Source organism: Bombina bombina, chromosome 3, assembly GCF_027579735.1.
Source record: "Bombina bombina isolate aBomBom1 chromosome 3, aBomBom1.pri, whole genome shotgun sequence".
NCBI lineage: Eukaryota > Metazoa > Chordata > Amphibia > Anura > Bombinatoridae > Bombina > Bombina bombina.
Genome location: NC_069501.1, coordinates 1,240,926,037 through 1,240,943,692, shown reverse-complemented (window position 1 = coordinate 1,240,943,692; position 17,656 = coordinate 1,240,926,037). Strand labels below are relative to the sequence as shown.

The following is a 17,656-nucleotide window of genomic DNA, read 5'->3' as shown; positions in this document are numbered from 1 at the left end:
GAAGCAAAATAAATTATGGAAGTAAATTATGGAAGTAAATTGCAATGTTGTTGGCCCCTTTTGCAGATAAATTTGTTGATTAAATTTTCTAAGTATTGTAATCAACCCCTGTCTTTTCTAAGGTAATGAAAATGCATAAATATCAGGGATAAAATTGAATACCTCTTAAAGGGACATGCCACCCACATTTTTTCTTTTATAATTTAGAAAGAGAATGCAATTTTAAACATCTTTCTAATTTACTTATATTATCTAATTTGTTTTATTCTCTTGATATTCTTTGATGAAAAGCATATCTAGATATGCTCACTAGCTGCTGATTGGTTGCTGCACATAGAAGCATCATGTGATTGGCTCACCATGTGCATTGCTTTTTCTTTAAATAAAGATATTTTAAAAAATGAAGCAAAATAAATTATGGAAGTAAATTGTAATGTTGTTTAAGTTTCTATTCTCTATCTGAATCATGAAAGAAAGATTTTGGGTTTAGTGGCCCTTTAACATATCCAGGGAGGCATTCTGGGACAGAGAAGGGAGTGGGACGTGTGGGTGGTAGCCCACCAGTGCTTTGTAGGTGTAGCCACAAAAGGAGGTTCAGGACCATGGGTGTGGTGTGGGCGGAGCAGGTTGTTTCAGGGGGACCTTGAGGTGTCGGGTGTGTAGCAATAAGAGCAGGGGCAGTCCCTGGAAATTGTGACATTTTCCCAAACTGGGAAAACTGCAGGAGGCACAAGGGACAGACCTCCCAACCTGTGGTCGAAATTCTGCAATGTATGGGATGGTTTGAAGGTATAAAAAAATACTTGAACTGCATACAATGTTACATAGCAAACAAAGGAATTTAATTCCCTGTAAAATGCTTAACTTAGGGAATTAAAACATTTTAAGATGCATTATTACTTTTGCCTGTTCTTGCTGTAAAATACCTCTGCAAAGGGTGCTTATTCCACTTCCTACAGTGAACCTGGAGTATGGTGAAACGTTTTAGAGTATGAAACATTGTACCTAGTGATTGGTTAGCTCAGAGCTCATTTACACCTGTCCACAACTGGCCAAAGTAAATGAGATCATTAGAAAGGTACACTCAGGGGTCAAGTCCAGCACAAACGCAAGGGTACAGAGTCCCTGCACTATTTTTGCAGGTGGAACTAAGTTCCCCCTGGACAGAGTACAGAAACACTTCAGTATACTCTGTTGCTGCTGGTGGGAGGAACTGGAGCAGAGTCTGGTTAGAGAAACAATGAGATCCTTTAATAACAGTAACACTTCCTAAAATACACTAAATGTAAGCCTGTCAGCGGTCCTGCTATGTGAACACCCCACACTGTGTGTAACACATGGCGCTTACATTTCTGTGTGGCTTGCTATGGGATTATTTAGCTCCCCTCAGCCAAAATAGGACTACTGCATCTTAAATTTGGGCGTCTCATTTTAATCGATTTTTTCGGACATATTCTATGCTCTACCCATTAATGTGAACATTAGCTAGTTAAAGTGAGAAATAATATATTTTTTTGTACTTTAATGTTAACAAAAATGACTTTCCAATATTAACGTTAGCAAATATATATATTGTATGCATGTATGTGAATGTACAAAGAACCAAACAGATTAATAGATAGCTTTATTATATTTTTTATAAACCAACACATGATTCACAAACAAGAAAAATGACTTTAGAAAATACTTTAATTAGATTTAACGGACAGTAAAAGATTTAAAAATAAATAGATTTTTTTAAAAAAAAAAGGGCTACGTACAGTTTGAGTGATAAACATTAGACAATTCACCAGCTGACCTGCATCTCCATCGTACATCTCCATAACTTGCCTGCAAGGGTTACTTCCTCTCCATTAGAGGTTGCGCCTTTTCCATAAGTAGTATACAGTTAATACTATTTAATATACATAAACAACGGAATTCGCTAAATATTACTCTAGGTACCTAATTAGATAGTCTTCAGGTTTTCAGAACCAACTGATATATAATGGCATAACAGCAAAAATATTCTGTTTAAACTCAAGGAAACTTAAAAGATACGGTTTTCTGACTGCTTAAAAAAGTTTAGATTTCAAAACTTTATGGCTATAGATACCATATGTGAAATTACCATCACAGTCTATTACCTGGTCACATTTTTACCATATCGTTTAGGAAAATATTATTTTTGAAAAATCTAATCTCGCTGCACATAATATCCTACTGTAGGAATGTCTTGTCTACCATGCTGATGAGTGAAAATAGTGTGGAAAGTACAGAAAGGGTTAAGAATTAGGGACTAGGTTTAAGGCAAATGTTAACCCCTTGCATGGCATATGGCTACAAATATTATTTGGCATCCAATTGGTAATGGGAATTTGTACCCTCAATGCCATGTTACCTGAGACATTGGCACACAGGTGACAGTGCTGCAGAGATATCATGTTGATGGCAATATTGTGACATCTTGGCTGTTTTAGTATAGCATCCATAATATTTTGCAGTTTTTATATGCTGGTCAAATAAGACCTACTGTAGGCCATTTTTCAGTGAGAAACCCACAATATCTTTTTTTTTCCCCAGGAGACCCATTCAAACTATACCATTTTTCAATGTATATATCATGACGTGAGAAACTTGTAACATTAAGTTTTGAAAAATGCATTTTTGTAAATAACAATTTTAATAAATGTTATAAATAATAGTGAAAAAAGAGAAAGGTTTATCCTCATACAAATAAAGGTCTTTCAGTATAGTTATACAACTGTGATTTGCAAATAGAGGTTCCAATGATCCTCTATTCAAATAAATGGACGTGTGTTGTGGCGATCCTGGATTCCCCAGGCTTTGCCAGGCGATTTGTACACCAGGAATACAGGGATAAGTGCAGGGGGGGGTGAGAGTTGCCATTATTAAAGCCATTTGCCCCACCCCGGATGACGATACATGGTCATCATCCGTACTAAATACATTGTGTAGATAAGAAGCATGTGTCGGCATCCGCACTCCTGTAGTAGCTATTTATACTTGTGAAATGTTTTCTGTGTAATGAATTATTATAAACAGATTACTCAAGAATGTGTAGCTGGTTAACTGAAGAACCATACAGTGTGGAATCTAATTAGGGGTCATTGATTTCTGTCATGGGCTTTAGCCCCATATATTTTTAAAGCCTAATGTAAAACATCTTATCTTGTAAAATATGCAGGAGTGAGTCATTTCATTTTAAGAATACATTTTTAAGAATACAGCTATCTTTGTTTGCATTAATAATTGTTTATCATCTTTGTTTTTAGTAAAAGCTTATATGACTTGCCATTTTGAGATTAACAAGGTGAAACATTTTAAGGATTTTAGATTGTTAGGCTATTGCTTTAATCATAATGTTATTTTAAGGAAGAAATGTTCAGTTTTATGTAAGGCCATTAACCATTGACTTCCCTGCCCAGAATAGTAATATCAAACTGAAAAAAATATTCTTTACACGTAAAACACATAAAACTTAGCCCACCCAATTGATTACAAGTATTAGAGAGACAACTCATGGGAGGGTATAATTTTCCTGCATTTAACAACCATTTATCTCTGGAATTTATTAGAGAAGTGCTAATTCCTGTTGACTTATTTCCACCTGAACAATTACCCCTTTTTTCCAACCTGATAGTTGGGTCTGATACTATACCACTGATACCTTATTGTCTTATACCAGTTGTGATATATGGTTCACTGGGGGGGCAGTATACTACTTAATAAAAGTAATACTTTGGCCACTACCTACTAGTATATATGGTTAACTCAGAACCTAGACAGCTACTATATTTAGAAATATTGCACCATTTTGACCCCTTTGTGTTTTTAATTTTTCTAAATTTTATTTGTATTAATTAAAAGTTAAGTTGTAACCCCTTTCTTTTGGGGATTGATTATTCTTGTTCACCAATATAATAAAGATACATCCAATAGTGTTGTGAGTGCTAAAAAAGTACACACTTTTCAAGTGTTTTCACTTGATTTTCTCTGTTCATTTATTTCTTAGTGTACAGCACCCTTTCCCTTTGTAAAATTATAGTATGAATGATCGTATAGACGACTTTACAATAAAATTAATCTCAGGAAACCTTCACAACTAAGTTTGGGTCTACACCCATAGGGTTATAGTAAGGTAAGGCTCCATGGCAGCATTGGTTAAGAATAAAAAATGTTGGGGGGCAGTTATGTTTAATGGATAATAACACTGTTGTTGATGTAAAATGGATATCTGTTCCATTGGTATTGGTGTTTTAAAATTCCTGACAGTTGTCCATAGTTAGGAACCATCAGTAAAGTGTCTCACAGTGGGTTAGATTGGGCTATCTCAGTTATACTCATTTCTTAAATGTTTTATGTTAAGACCTCAGCTACCATTTTTAGATTTTTGATTAATTTTACTTAATAAAGTTGGGATAATGTACGTTGTTTTGGGTAAATAAAAATTGTCATGTTTTATTATTTTAGTTTAGAATGGAGAAATCAGAAAAGTTAGGTTTAAGTTTGAAAACTAACCCTTAGTTAAAATAAATAACAAGCCAGGATTCTAATTTAAAGGGACATGGAGCTAAAACATTTTCTTTCATGATTCAGATAGAGCAGGCAATTTTAAACAACTTTCTCTTTTACTTTTATTATCACATTTTCTTCATTCTCTTGGTATCTTTTGTTGAAAAGCAAATATGTATGCTTAACAGCTGGCCCATTTCTGGAGCACTAAATGGCAGCAGTTTTGGAAGAACGTTATCCGTTTGCAAGAGCACTAAATGGCAGCACTATTTCTAGCTACTGTATGTAGTGCTCCAGATGCCTACCTAGGTATCTCTTCAAAGCATAATTTCAAGGGAATAAAGCAAATTTTATCATAGAAGTAAATGGGAAACTTTATTAAAATGGTATTCTCTGTCTGAAGCACAAAATCATTTTTGGGTTTTCATATTCCTTTAATATGAGGTAACAAAGTATAAGAAACAGGATATTTTTTCCTAATGATTTAAAAAATCTGAATAGTGTTAACATGGGGGATTAGGTGTCACGGATCATGTAAGGGGATTAAATCAAGGAGTGGGTAGGCTGCATTGCGTGTTATAGGGATTGCAATGGTAGGAAATCATGGCTTTGGGTTTATTGGAGTAGAGAAGATTCATTCAAGTATTACAATTACCATATAATAGCCGGTTCCTGTTCCCAGAATCGTACTTAACCCTGATCACAACTAGCACCACATCAGGGTTAAGTACGGTTTTGGGAACAGGAACCGGCTATTATATGGTATTGAGTTGTTTGTGGTTAAACGTTGACAACAGATAACTCACAGCAGAGGATCATTTAGTTTTTTTTTTAAGTTTTTTTTTGGATGCAATAAAATCAGTTGTATTTAGGAACTGTTATGTGGGGGCTGCTCATACAACAGTGATAGGAAACTGTCTCGGTCATAAGTCTATATATTTAAATAAATAGCAATTACTTTGGATTTGCCAACTGGTCTGAGACATTCAAACTGAGAGCAGTTTGATTGTGACCTGATATTGATAGCAGTTCATCAACATAGTTGAACAACTCGTTATTACCAGTGCTACAGTGTTTTGTTTATAATTATCTATGTCAAACAATTTTTCAATAAAGTGAAAAGGCTAATATGAGCCTGGAACTGAAGGAAGTAAGTTGAGAATTATGCTACATGGAAAGAGAACCTTTTAGAGTATGGTTCGCTGACATCTTGCAGGCGGTTATTTCTGTATTAGTGTATGTAAATGAGTAAAAATGTCAAAGTTTATTTTTCTGTATTGGAAGGAGGAACTAAGAGTTAGCGTTGTGGGTGTCTAGTTGGTGAGTTCCATAGGCCATGGGTGCAGGCAGGGTCTGGGCAATCCCTGTCTTCACTTTTGAAACAAGGATTTATCTCAAAATCATGGTAATGACACAATATGCGGAACGGTGGGGAAGTCTCAAAATAAATAGTATGTATGACTCAGTATTGTACAGTATTGTCTAATGCATGTTTATAGCTGTAATGGACTTTTTTTTCTTAATTAATAAACTGACTCTTTATGTCATGAATAAATGACACCTGTGTCCTAAACCATGAATACAGTGCACATTAAAATGCTAAGCTGTGCTGAAAACCTTTAAGCTCTTAGTACTACAATAACAGCATAACAATGACCAGTACAATCCATGCGGATTGTGTATAGAGTGTCAAATGTATCTGTTTTTTGGCTAAACGTGTTTATTACATTAGAGGCTACCGTTATAGACTTGCGCAAACTAAAGCTGTATGGTGTCTCACGTGCTGTGATATCCAGAGTAAAACTGAATGATAGAGGAATTACTTGTTGAAAGGAATACATTACTGGAGATGAGACAAAGCTACACTGTTCTTAAATAGTACATGAGCAAAGCACAGTGTGCAAGTATTTGCTGTGTATTACGTGTGCATTTCACATGAGTGTAAAGTTGCTTGCAAATGGACAAAGCAAACAGAAGATAAATCTACTGTTTGATTCCACAAGCATTGAACTGAAGCATATCACTATTCCTGTGGCATCAAAAGTATTAAGGCATGCCAACTCTGCTACATAAATATAGCATCTCCAATATCTGACCAAGTCCACCTGTGGAGAAGGTGCTAAAATGAAAGCATTCAGCCTTCCCTTGGAAAAGGTTAAGGCAAGACACAAACCAAGGGATTGTATTGTTTGTTCATGGGAAGATCTCTCTCATTTCCTCATAGAATTTGTATGTTGCGGCATCTTCTGTACACTATAAAATTAGACCTGTTTGTAGAAGGTCCTTTTAGATGATTGTCCAAAGCTGCAGTCCCTGCTCTGGTGTCTAGTCATCTTGCAAGTTTAAGGTTATGTTTGCTTTTAACTTTTGTAGTAGTGCTGTATCAAAGTGACACATCTTACAAGTTCTCTGCATCCTTCTCCGGGCTCTCGGTCATGTTCAGATCAGGTGGTTGAGGTCTAAATATATTCCATTGACCTGAAGATGGAGAAAAAAAATGGCATTTTATTACAGATGCAATATATCATTATCGTTGTATTATTATTATTATTGTTATTATCTATTTATTTGTAATATGCCAACCTATGCTGTACAAGGAAAGAAGATGAGATAGGAAATACAGGCTGGAACAGAAGGATTACAGTGCTCTGACCCCCTAGAGAACTGCTACCATTAAGCCGATCACCTCCATGCATTGAGCTACTGACGGGTGTTGAATGGAATGAAGGACACGGCATGCATTTTGAAGCTTTGTTAACCTGTCTTCTGTCAGGTAAATCTTCATTTCTACAGAATCTATAAGAGTCCCCAAGAAGGGAACTCTTGTGAGTGGAAAGAGAGAACTCTTCTTTTCGTTCACCTTCCATCCATGCGACCTTAGAAATGCCAGTACTAACTCTGTATGAGACTTGGCAGTTTGAAAGCTTGAAGCTTGTATCAGAATGTCGTCTAGGTACGGAGCTACCGCAATTCCTCATGGTCTTAGTACCGCCAGAAGAGCACACAGAACCTTTGTGAAGATTCTCGGAGCCGTAGCCAATCCGAATGGAAGAGCTACAAACTGGTAATGCCTGTCTAGAAAGGCAAACCTTAGATACCGGTAATGATCTTTGTGAATCGGTATGTGAAGGTAAGCATCCTTTAAATCCACTGTGGTCATGTACTGACCCTTTTGGATCATGGGTAAAATTGTCCGAATAGTTTCCATTTTGAACGATGGAACTCTTAGGAATTTGTTTAGGATCTTTAAATCCAAGATTGGCCTGAAAGTTCCCTCTTTTTTGGGAACCACAAACAGATTTGAGTAAAACCCTTGTCCTTGTTCCGACCGCGGAACCAGATGGATCACTCCCATTAATAAAAGATCTTGTACGCAGCGTAGAAACGCCTCTTTCTTTATTTGGTTTGTTGACAACCTTGACAGATGAAATCTCCCTCTTGGGGGAGAGAATTTGAAGTCTAGAAGGTATCCCTGAGATATGATCTCTAACGCCCAGGGATCCTGGACATCTCTTGCCCAAGCCTGGGCGAAGAGAGAAAGTCTGCCCCCCACTAGATCCGTTCCCGGATCGGGGGCCCTCGATTCATGCTGTCTTAGGGGCAGCAGCAGGTTTCCTGGCCTGCTTGCCCTTGTTCCAGGACTGGTTAGGTCTCCAGCCTTGTCTGTAGCGAGCAACAGCTCCTTCCTGTTTTGGTGCAGAGGAAGTTGATGCTGCTCCTGCTTTGAAATTACGAAAGGAATGAAAATTAGACTGTCTAGCCTTAGGTTTGGCTCTGTCTTGAGGCAGGGCATGGCCTTTACCTCCTGTAATGTCAGCGATAATTTCTTTCAACCCGGGCCCGAATAAGGTCTGCCCTTTGAAAGGTATATTAAGCAATTTAGATTTAGAAGTAACGTCAGCTGACCAGGATTTTAGCCACAGTGCTCTGCGTGCCTGAATGGTGAATCCGGAATTCTTAGCCGTAAGTTTAGTTAAATGTACTACGGCATCTGAAATAAATGAGTTAGCTAACTTAAGGGCTTTAAGCTTGTGTGTAATCTCATCTAATGGAGTTGATTCAAGTGTCTCTTCCAGAGACTCAAACCAAAATGCTGCTGCAGCCGTGACAGGCGCAATGCATGCAAGAGGTTGCAATATAAAACCTTGTTGAACAAACATTTTCTTAAGGTAACCCTCTAACTTTTTATCCATTGGATCTGAAAAGGCACAGCTATCCTCCACCGGGATAGTGGTACGCTTAGCTAAAGTAGAAACTGCTCCCTCCACCTTAGGGACCGTTTGCCATAAGTCCCGTGTGGTGGCGTCTATTGGAAACATCTTTCTAAATATCGGAGGGGGTGAGAACGGCACACCGGGTCTATCCCACTCCTTAGTAACAATTTCAGTAAGTCTCTTAGGTATAGGAAAAACGTCAGTACTCGCCGGTACCGCAAAATATTTATCCAACCTACACATTTTCTCTGGTATTGCAACTGTGTTACAATCATTCAGAGCCGCTAACACCTCCCCTAGTAATACACGGAGGTTTTCCAGCTTAAATTTAAAATTTGAAATATCTGAATCCAGTTTGTTTGGATCAGAACCGTCACCCGCAGAATGAAGCTCTCCGTCCTCATGTTCTGCAAATTGTGACGCAGTGTCTGACATGGCCCTAATATTATCAGCGCACTCTGTTCTCACCCCAGAGTGATCACGCTTACCTCTTAGTTCTGGTAATTTAGCCAAAACTTCAGTCATAACAGTAGCCATATCCTGTAATGTGATTTGTAATGGCCGCCCAGATGTACTCGGCGCTACAATATCACGCACCTCCCGAGCGGGAGATGCAGGTACTGACACGTGAGGCGAGTTAGTCGGCATAACTCTCCCCTCGTTGTTTGGTGAAATATGTTCAATTTGTACAGATTGACTTTTATTTAAAGTAGCATCAATACAGTTAGTACATAAATTTCTATTGGGCTCCACTTTGGCTTTAGCACATATAGCACAGATATCTTCCTCTGAATCAGACATGTTTAACACACTAGCAAATAAACTAGCAACTTGGAAATACTTTTCAAGTAATTTACTATAATATGAAAACGTACTGTGCCTATAAGAAGCACAGAAAAAGTTATGACAGTTGAAAATTAATAAACTGAAAAGTTATAGCATCAAATCTTTGTAAAAAACACAATTTTAGCAAAGGATTGCTCCCATTAGCAAAGGATAACTAACCCTGATAGCAGAAAAAAAAAAAAAAAAAAATACAGAAATAAACGTTTTTTGTTTTTTTTATCACAGTCAACTACAATCTCACAGCTCTGCTGTGAGTGATTACCTCCCTCAAAACAAGTTTTGAAGACCCCTGAGTTCTGTAGAGATGAACCGGATCATGCAGGGAAGACAATAAACTTCTGACTGAATTTTTTGATGCGTAGCAAAAGCACCAAAAAAGGTCCCTCCCCCTCACACATAACAGTGAGAGAGATCAGTAAACTGTCATAAATTAAATAAAACGACTGCCAAGTGGAAAAAAATAGTGCCCAAAACATTTTTTCCCCCAGTACCTCAGAAAATTAAACGATTTTACATGCCAGCAAAAAACGTTTAACATTAATAAATTGAGTGTTATTAAAAAGCCTGTTGCTAGTCCCTGCAAATTAGGCTAAAGTTTTATGCATACAGTATAATTCCAGTGAAGTGCCATTCCCCAGAATACTGAAGTGTAAAATATACATACATGGCAGCCTGATACCAGTTGCTGCTACTGCATTTAAGGCTGAGTTTACATTATATCGGTATGGCAGAATTTTCTCATCAATTCCATTGTCAGAAAATAATAAGCTGCTACATACCTCTTTGCAGATTAATCTGCCCGCTGTCCCCTGATCTGAAGTTTACCTCACCTCAGATGGCCGAGAAACAGCAATATGATCTTAACTACTCCGGCTAAAATCATAGAAAAACTCAGGTAGATTCTTCTTCAAATTCTACCAGAGAAGGAATAACACACTCCGGTGCTATTATAAAATAACAAACTTTTGATTGAAGGTATGAAACTAAGTATAATCACCACAGTCCTCTCACACATCCTATCTATTCGTTGGGTGCAAGAGAATGACTGGTAATGGCAGTTAGGGGAGGAGCTATATAGCAGCTCTGCTGGGTGAATCCTCTTGCACTTCCTGTTGGGGAGGAGTTAATATCCCATAAGTAATGGATGATCCGTGGACTGGATACACTTAACAAGAGAAATGGTGACACAATGTTCTAGATATTGAAATTCAAGATTATGACAAAGTTGATTTTTAAACCCATGCAAAAGATCTTGTTCACTAACAAACAAGGAACGAAAAACAGTTTAATTCCAATCACGACAATGTGATTTCAGATAGAAATCCCATTTAAAAAAGACAAAAGTACTGTAAATTACAATCACTATAGAGTTACTGCCGTACAACTTTAGGACAGTTGACAACTTTGAGGTCTGGGGTTGTAACAGTAATGAATATCCCAGCACTTTGCAAAGCCACCAATGATTAGGGGCTATACATTATATCAAGACTTTTCACCATAGATATTATGCCCAGAGGAGAGCTACCAGGAGAAGCTAATGATATAGGTCTTATAAATACAGGAATATCTGTGATACTTAGTACCACAGGTCTCCTATAGGAGGCGCTAATCAACAATGATAGAAATTGATATAAAATAAGTGTGCAACTCGTCACCCAATGTACATAATGTAAAGAAATTAAAATTGTAAAAACATTTGTGTATATACAGACGTAGCACGTGACCAATCTGGCAATAGATAAGTTCAAATGGTATCCAAAAAGTCCATATATAGAACAGGCAGCTCTCGGTCTTCACCCAAACGATGGTGTAGCTTCTAAAATGGATAACTGTAATGAAAACAGAAACAGAGGCGCCACATGTGTAGATCAATAAAGACCAACAATATCCAGGCGAAACAAGATACAGGATACTCACAAACGTGAAGGCACTCTATTGTGCCTGTAGAAGCAGGCTGGTATTCTCACAGCAAACCAGCTGGCTGTACAAGGAAATTCCCGTCGTGATATCCTGTGGTTCTAGTTGTCCAAACAGCAACCCTTGCCTGGGTCACTTTCAGCGAGAAGGAACTGGAGTAAGGAGGGGAGAAAGGCGTAATTATAACCGCGTCGTCCAGGGCAGTGGCACTAGGCACTGGGGCAGGTCATCAGCTCCTCTTCCTCTCTGAGTCCTAGGTAGCTCGGATGAGTCGAGACTCGGCAGTGGCAACGCAACTGGCACCCACTCTGTCTCTGATAAAGGTCTTGCAGGTTGTCATGGTCAGTGACTGAAGGATAGTTTATGTGGTTGCAGGCTGCTTCTTGCTGATAAAGGTCTTACAGGTTGTCATGATCAGTGACTGAAGGATAGTTTATGTGGTTGCAGGCTGCTTCTTGCTGATAAAGGTCTTACAGGTTGTCATGATCAGTGACTGAAGGATAGTTTATGTGGTTGCAGGCTGCTTCTTGCTGATAAAGGTCTTACAGGTTGTCATGATCAGTGACTGAAGGATAGTTTATGTGGTTGCAGGCTGCTTCTTGCTGATAAAGGTCTTACAGGTTGTCATGGTCAGTGACTGAAGGATAGTTTATGTGGTTGCAGGCTGCTTCTTGCTGATAAAGGTCTTACAGGTTGTCATGGTCAGTGACTGAAGGATAGTTTATGTGGTTGCAGGCTGCTTCTTGCTGATAAAGGTCTTACAGGTTGTCATGGTCAGTGACTGAAGGATAGTTTATGTGGTTGCAGGCTGCTTCTTGCTGATAAAGGTCTTACAGGTTGTCATGGTCAGTGACTGAAGGATAGTTTATGTGGTTGCAGGCTGCTTCTTGTTGATAAAGGTCTTACAGGTTGTCATGGTCAGTGACTGAAGGATAGTTTATGTGGTTGCAGGCTGCTTCTTGCTGATAAAGGTCTTACAGGTTGTCATGATCAGTGACTGAAGGATAGTTTATGTGGTTGCAGGCTGCTTCTTGCCTTAAGTGATTTTTGGGATAGCACCAGTTTTAAAAGTATTGCCCATCTCCTTGTCCTAATCCAAATAATAAATTTGATGGTCTCTTACTTAAAGGCAAATGAAAAGAAATCTCCAGCTTAAAGTGACTTTTTATTTTTCACAGGGTCCAACACAGCAATACAGCAACGTTTTGGGCTTACAATAAGCCCTTTATCAAGCACGACGGGGATTTCCTTGTACAGCCAGCTGGTTTGCTGTGAGAATACCAGCCTGCTTCTACAGGCACAATAGAGTGCCTTCACGTTTGTGAGTATCCTGTATCTTGTTTCGCCTGGATATTGTTGGTCTTTATTGATCTACACATGTGGCGCCTCTGTTTCTGTTTTCATTACTGATATAGGTCTTATATACCTCAGCTGTATAACAGCCAATCATATTTATTGTGAGGGTAACAAGCACAAAGCAGAGTACTCATCTAGATAGGCTTTATCAAAGCCATATTTACTGTAGATTAACTATGTTTTATGGGGTGAATAATTCATATCTGTCCATACTCATGTTATTGTATTCTGTATGGTATAAGTGTAACAAGCACAAAGCAGATTACTCATCTAGATAGACTTTATCAAAGCCATATTTACTGTATATTTGCTGTGTTATATGGGGTAAATAATATATCTGTCCATACTCATTTTATAGTATTCTGTATGGTGTAAGGGTAACAAGCACAAAGCAGAGTACTCATCTAGATAGACTTTATCAAAGCCATATTTACTGTAGATTAACTATGTTTTATGGGGTGAATAATTCATATCTGTCCATACTCATGTTATTGTATTCTGTATGGTGTAAGTGTAACAAGGACAAAGCAGAGTACTCATCTAGATAGACTTTATTAAAGGGACAGTCTACACCAAAATATTTATTGTTTTAAAAGATAGATAATCCCTTTATTACCCATTCCCTAGTTTTGCATAACCAAAACAGTTATATTAATATACTTTTTACCACTGTAATGATCTTGTATCTAAGCCTCTGCAAACTGCCCCTTATTTCAGTTCTTTTGATAGACTTGCATTTTACCTAATCAGTGCTGGCTCGCAGGAACTCCACATGCGTGAGCACAGTGTAGTGTTATCTATATGAAACAAATTAACCAACACTCTCTAGTGGTGAAAAACTATCACAATGCCCTGAAATAAGAGGCGGTCTTCAAGGGCTTAGAAATTAGCATATGAACCTCCTAGGTTTAGCTTTCAACTAAGAATACCAAGAGAACAAAGCAAAATTGGTGATAGAAGTAAATTGGAAAATTCTTTAAAATTACATGCCCCATCTGAATAATGAAAGTTTGTTTTGGACTAGACTGTCCCTTTAACCCTTTGAGTGCTAATGACAGCTCTGCCGTCACAGAGTTTCTCACTCTGGTCTTGGGGGTCTGTAAAAAAAAAAAAAGTTAAAAAAAAATGTTTTCAAAAATTTCAAAAATAATAATGATAAAAAAAAAAAAATAGCACCCAGGTGGGAAATGGCTTAGCAGCCAAAGGGTTAAAGCCATATTTACTGTATATTTACTGTGTTATATGGGGTAACTAATTCATATCTGTCTATACGCAGAGTACTTATCTACATAGACTTACTGTGTGAAATGGGGTAAATAATTTGTATCTGCCCATATTCATGTTATTATACTCTGTATGGAGTAAGTGTAACAAGTGCAAAGCAGATTACTCATCTAGATAGACTTTATCAAAGCCACACTGTAAAAAATAATGTGCTGGGTTTTGTTTCACTCATTAGACTTTACAAGTTCTAAACTCGCAATTTTAAGTAAACCAACTAAACATTTTTTTCAATTTACAGACCATAGTTTTAAGTTAAGGCTTCACTAATTATCTTGGCTGGAACTATAATTGTAACAATAATAGGGGTAAATGATCTCTGCCAGCTCAGGACATTGACTTAATAAAATACAATTTGGTTCTCAGACCAGCTGAGCATGTACTAGAACTGTTCCACTGGACTTCCCTGTAAGAACCCGGCAAGACCACACAAAAGAACTACTAATACTTGATCTTTATTTCAAATGGGACTAGCCTCTAAGAACTGTACACTTAGCTTAGGGTAACACGCTCTAAATAAAACATACACACAAAATATGTATACAGGAACCAATACCAGCACAAAATATTACTCTGAGGAAAAGAAAGGGGAGTTTGGGGAACATCTGCCACATACACCAACTCCAAATATTCTGTCCCATAAAGTTATGCGAAATGTATGCAAAATACAGCCCAAGCACCTGTTATTAATGCAGCACCACAGAATCATTTTTTAAAGTAAATATAACTTAAATAGTATTTCAGAAATGCACTTGGCTTAAAATCTTTGTCTAGATTACGCAATGTAATATGTTCGATTTAAAATCATAAAAAAGTGTTTTCACAACTGATGCATATTAAAGGGCCACTAAACCCAAAATCTTTCTTTCATGATTCAGATAGAACATACAAATTTAAACAACATTACAATTTATTTCTTTTATTTATTTTGCCTCATTTTTGAGATATCCTTATTTGAAGAAAAAGCAATGCACATGGGTGAGCCAATCACATGAGACTTCTATGTGCAGCAACCAATCAGCAGCTACTGAGCATATCTAGATATGCTTTTCAGCAAAGAATATCAAGAGAATAAAACAAATTAGATAATCGAAGTAAATTAGAAAGATGTTTAAAAATGCATTCTCTTTCTAAATCATGAAAGAAATATGTGGGTATCATGGCCCTTTAAGTAAGGTACTCAAAATATCAAAGTAAATTAACTAACAATAAATCATTTGTTGAAAATGTCCTTTTTTTGCGTTAAAATTACAACCCAACAGAATCATTTTTATCAGTGCATATTTACTTCATATTTACTGTATCATATGGGGTAAATAATTCATATCTGTCCATATTAATTTTATTGTATTCTGTATGGTGTAAGTGTAACAAGCCCAAAGCAGAGTACTAATCTATATAGACTTTATTAAAGCCATATTTACTGTATATTTACTCTCATACGGGGTAAATAATTCATATCTGTCCATATTAATTTTATTGTATTCTGTATGGTGTAAGTGTAACAAGCCCAAAGCAGAGTACTCATCTATATAGACTTTATTAAAGCCATATTTACTGTATATTACTCTCATACGGGGTAAATAATTCATATCTGTCCATATTAATTTTATTGCATTCTGTATGGTGTAAGTGTAACAAGCCCAAAGCAGAGTACTCATCTATATAGACTTTATTAAAGCCATATTTACTGTATATTTACTCTCATACGGGGTAAATAATTCCGTTTTGGGAATGGTCATTTTTTAAGGTTTTATGGTGTAGGTTTTTTCTGCTTTATTATTAAGTCAGGTCTATATTTTAAGCGAGCAGTAATTTATATATTCATTACATATAGGTACTATTCATAGTACTGTTATTGCTTATTATGTGACTTGACATTTACTCCTGCCAACCTTGAAACTGGCACTAAGAATCTGCTTCTCTATTTTCTGACTGCTGTATTTTTACAAGTCATGTCATTAAATTCGCACTCCTTTGAGCAAGGTCTCCTGTGAAAAACAACGTTTAATTTATGTCCTCCAGCAGAGACTACTCCACACTTAGCCCAGACTTCCTTATACTGCGCAAGGGACTAATAAAACTTAGCGAAGAGGATTGTGGTTCCCCATCATAAATTAGAGATCTGCTGAGTAAATGATGTCATGCTAAAAGCACAAGCATGCCTGTGGTCACTGGTAAGAGATGAAATAGTGGCAGTTTGGACCATTATGCATCAAGGGAAATGAGCAGTCGTTCTAGAGCAAAATATTAAGGGGACAGAAAAGTCAAAATTAAACGTAAATGGATCGGAGAGAGCTTGCAATTTTAAACTTTCCAATTTACTTCAATTACCAATTTTACTTAGTTCTCTTGATATCTTTTTTTAAAGAGTAATCCTAGGTGAGCTCTTAAACAAAGGATACCAAGAGAAGAAGAAAAAAATTGACAATAAAAATAAATTTGTTTAAAATAAATGCTCAATCTGAATCATTGAAGTTTAATTTTGTCTTTATTGTCCTTTAAAATAAAAATACAATTTGATGAAGAGAAACTAGGCAATTAATTACTATTTTTTATTGTTTTATGTTTTTTTTCAAAATTTCAATTGCAGATAATGCCATTTTTTTAAGGTCATGTCTACTGGACTTCTTGATTATACATTTAAGACAGTAGGGTTTACTTTGGTGATATTTTTATGATTGACACTAAGGGGCCTATTTAAGAAGGTGCAAGTGGACATCATGCGATATTGCGGATCATGTCCGCAGCAGATCGATAAATGCAGACAGCATACGCTCTCATCATTTATCATTGCCCCAGCATTTCTTGTGAACTGCTGGTGCAATGCCGCCCCAGCAGATTCGCAGCTAATTGGCCGCTAGCAGGGGGTGTCAATCAACCCAATCGTATTCGATCGGGTTGATTTCTGTCCGCCGCCTCAGAGCAGACGGACCGGTTATTTAGACCGCTTCATAACTTGTGTTTCTGATGAGCCTGAATGTTATTTAATAGCACTTTATAAAAAAACACTTAAAATAGCAATATATTAAAATTGGAAGCCATTGTATTTATTTATTTGTAACTTGAGCCTGGACATACAAATTACATGGACATTAAAGTGCGAAAACAAAATGATCTAATGTTGCTTGCATATAACTGTGGTGCAGATCACAATCCTTAAAAAAGTGTATCAAATGATTTATCTACAAAGATTCTCATAAACTTTAATGGTAGTTTTCTGTAGAAACATGAACATGAAACCCGACATGTTTATTCCATGATTCAGATAGAGAATACAATTTTAAACACCTGGGAGTTAGCTGAATGCATTGAGTGGGCTAATGAGATGAGGCACTTATGTGCAGCCACCAATCACCAGCTCCTGAGCCTACCGAGGTATCCTTTTCAACAAAGGATACCAAGAGAACAAAACACATTAGATAATAGAAGTAAACCCAAGAGAGATGGTAGATAGAGATCAGTTATCTTTGGATAGCTGGTGTAAGGTGAGGGGTAGAAAAATATTGAGAGTTATACCATTAGAG

General features: G+C 37.1%; 1 protein-coding gene across 1 annotated transcript in view; it reads right to left on the bottom strand.

The window, feature by feature from the left end:
- Positions 1-1,607: 1,607 nt before the first annotated feature.
- Positions 1,608-17,656, bottom strand: part of CHRDL2 (chordin like 2) — a 274,177-nt gene continuing 258,128 nt past the window's right edge. The window contains exon 11 of the mRNA XM_053708757.1: positions 1,608-6,993. Coding sequence (XP_053564732.1) covers positions 6,914-6,993 — 80 coding nt within the window. The 3' untranslated portion in view covers positions 1,608-6,913. The remainder of the gene's footprint in view (positions 6,994-17,656) is intronic.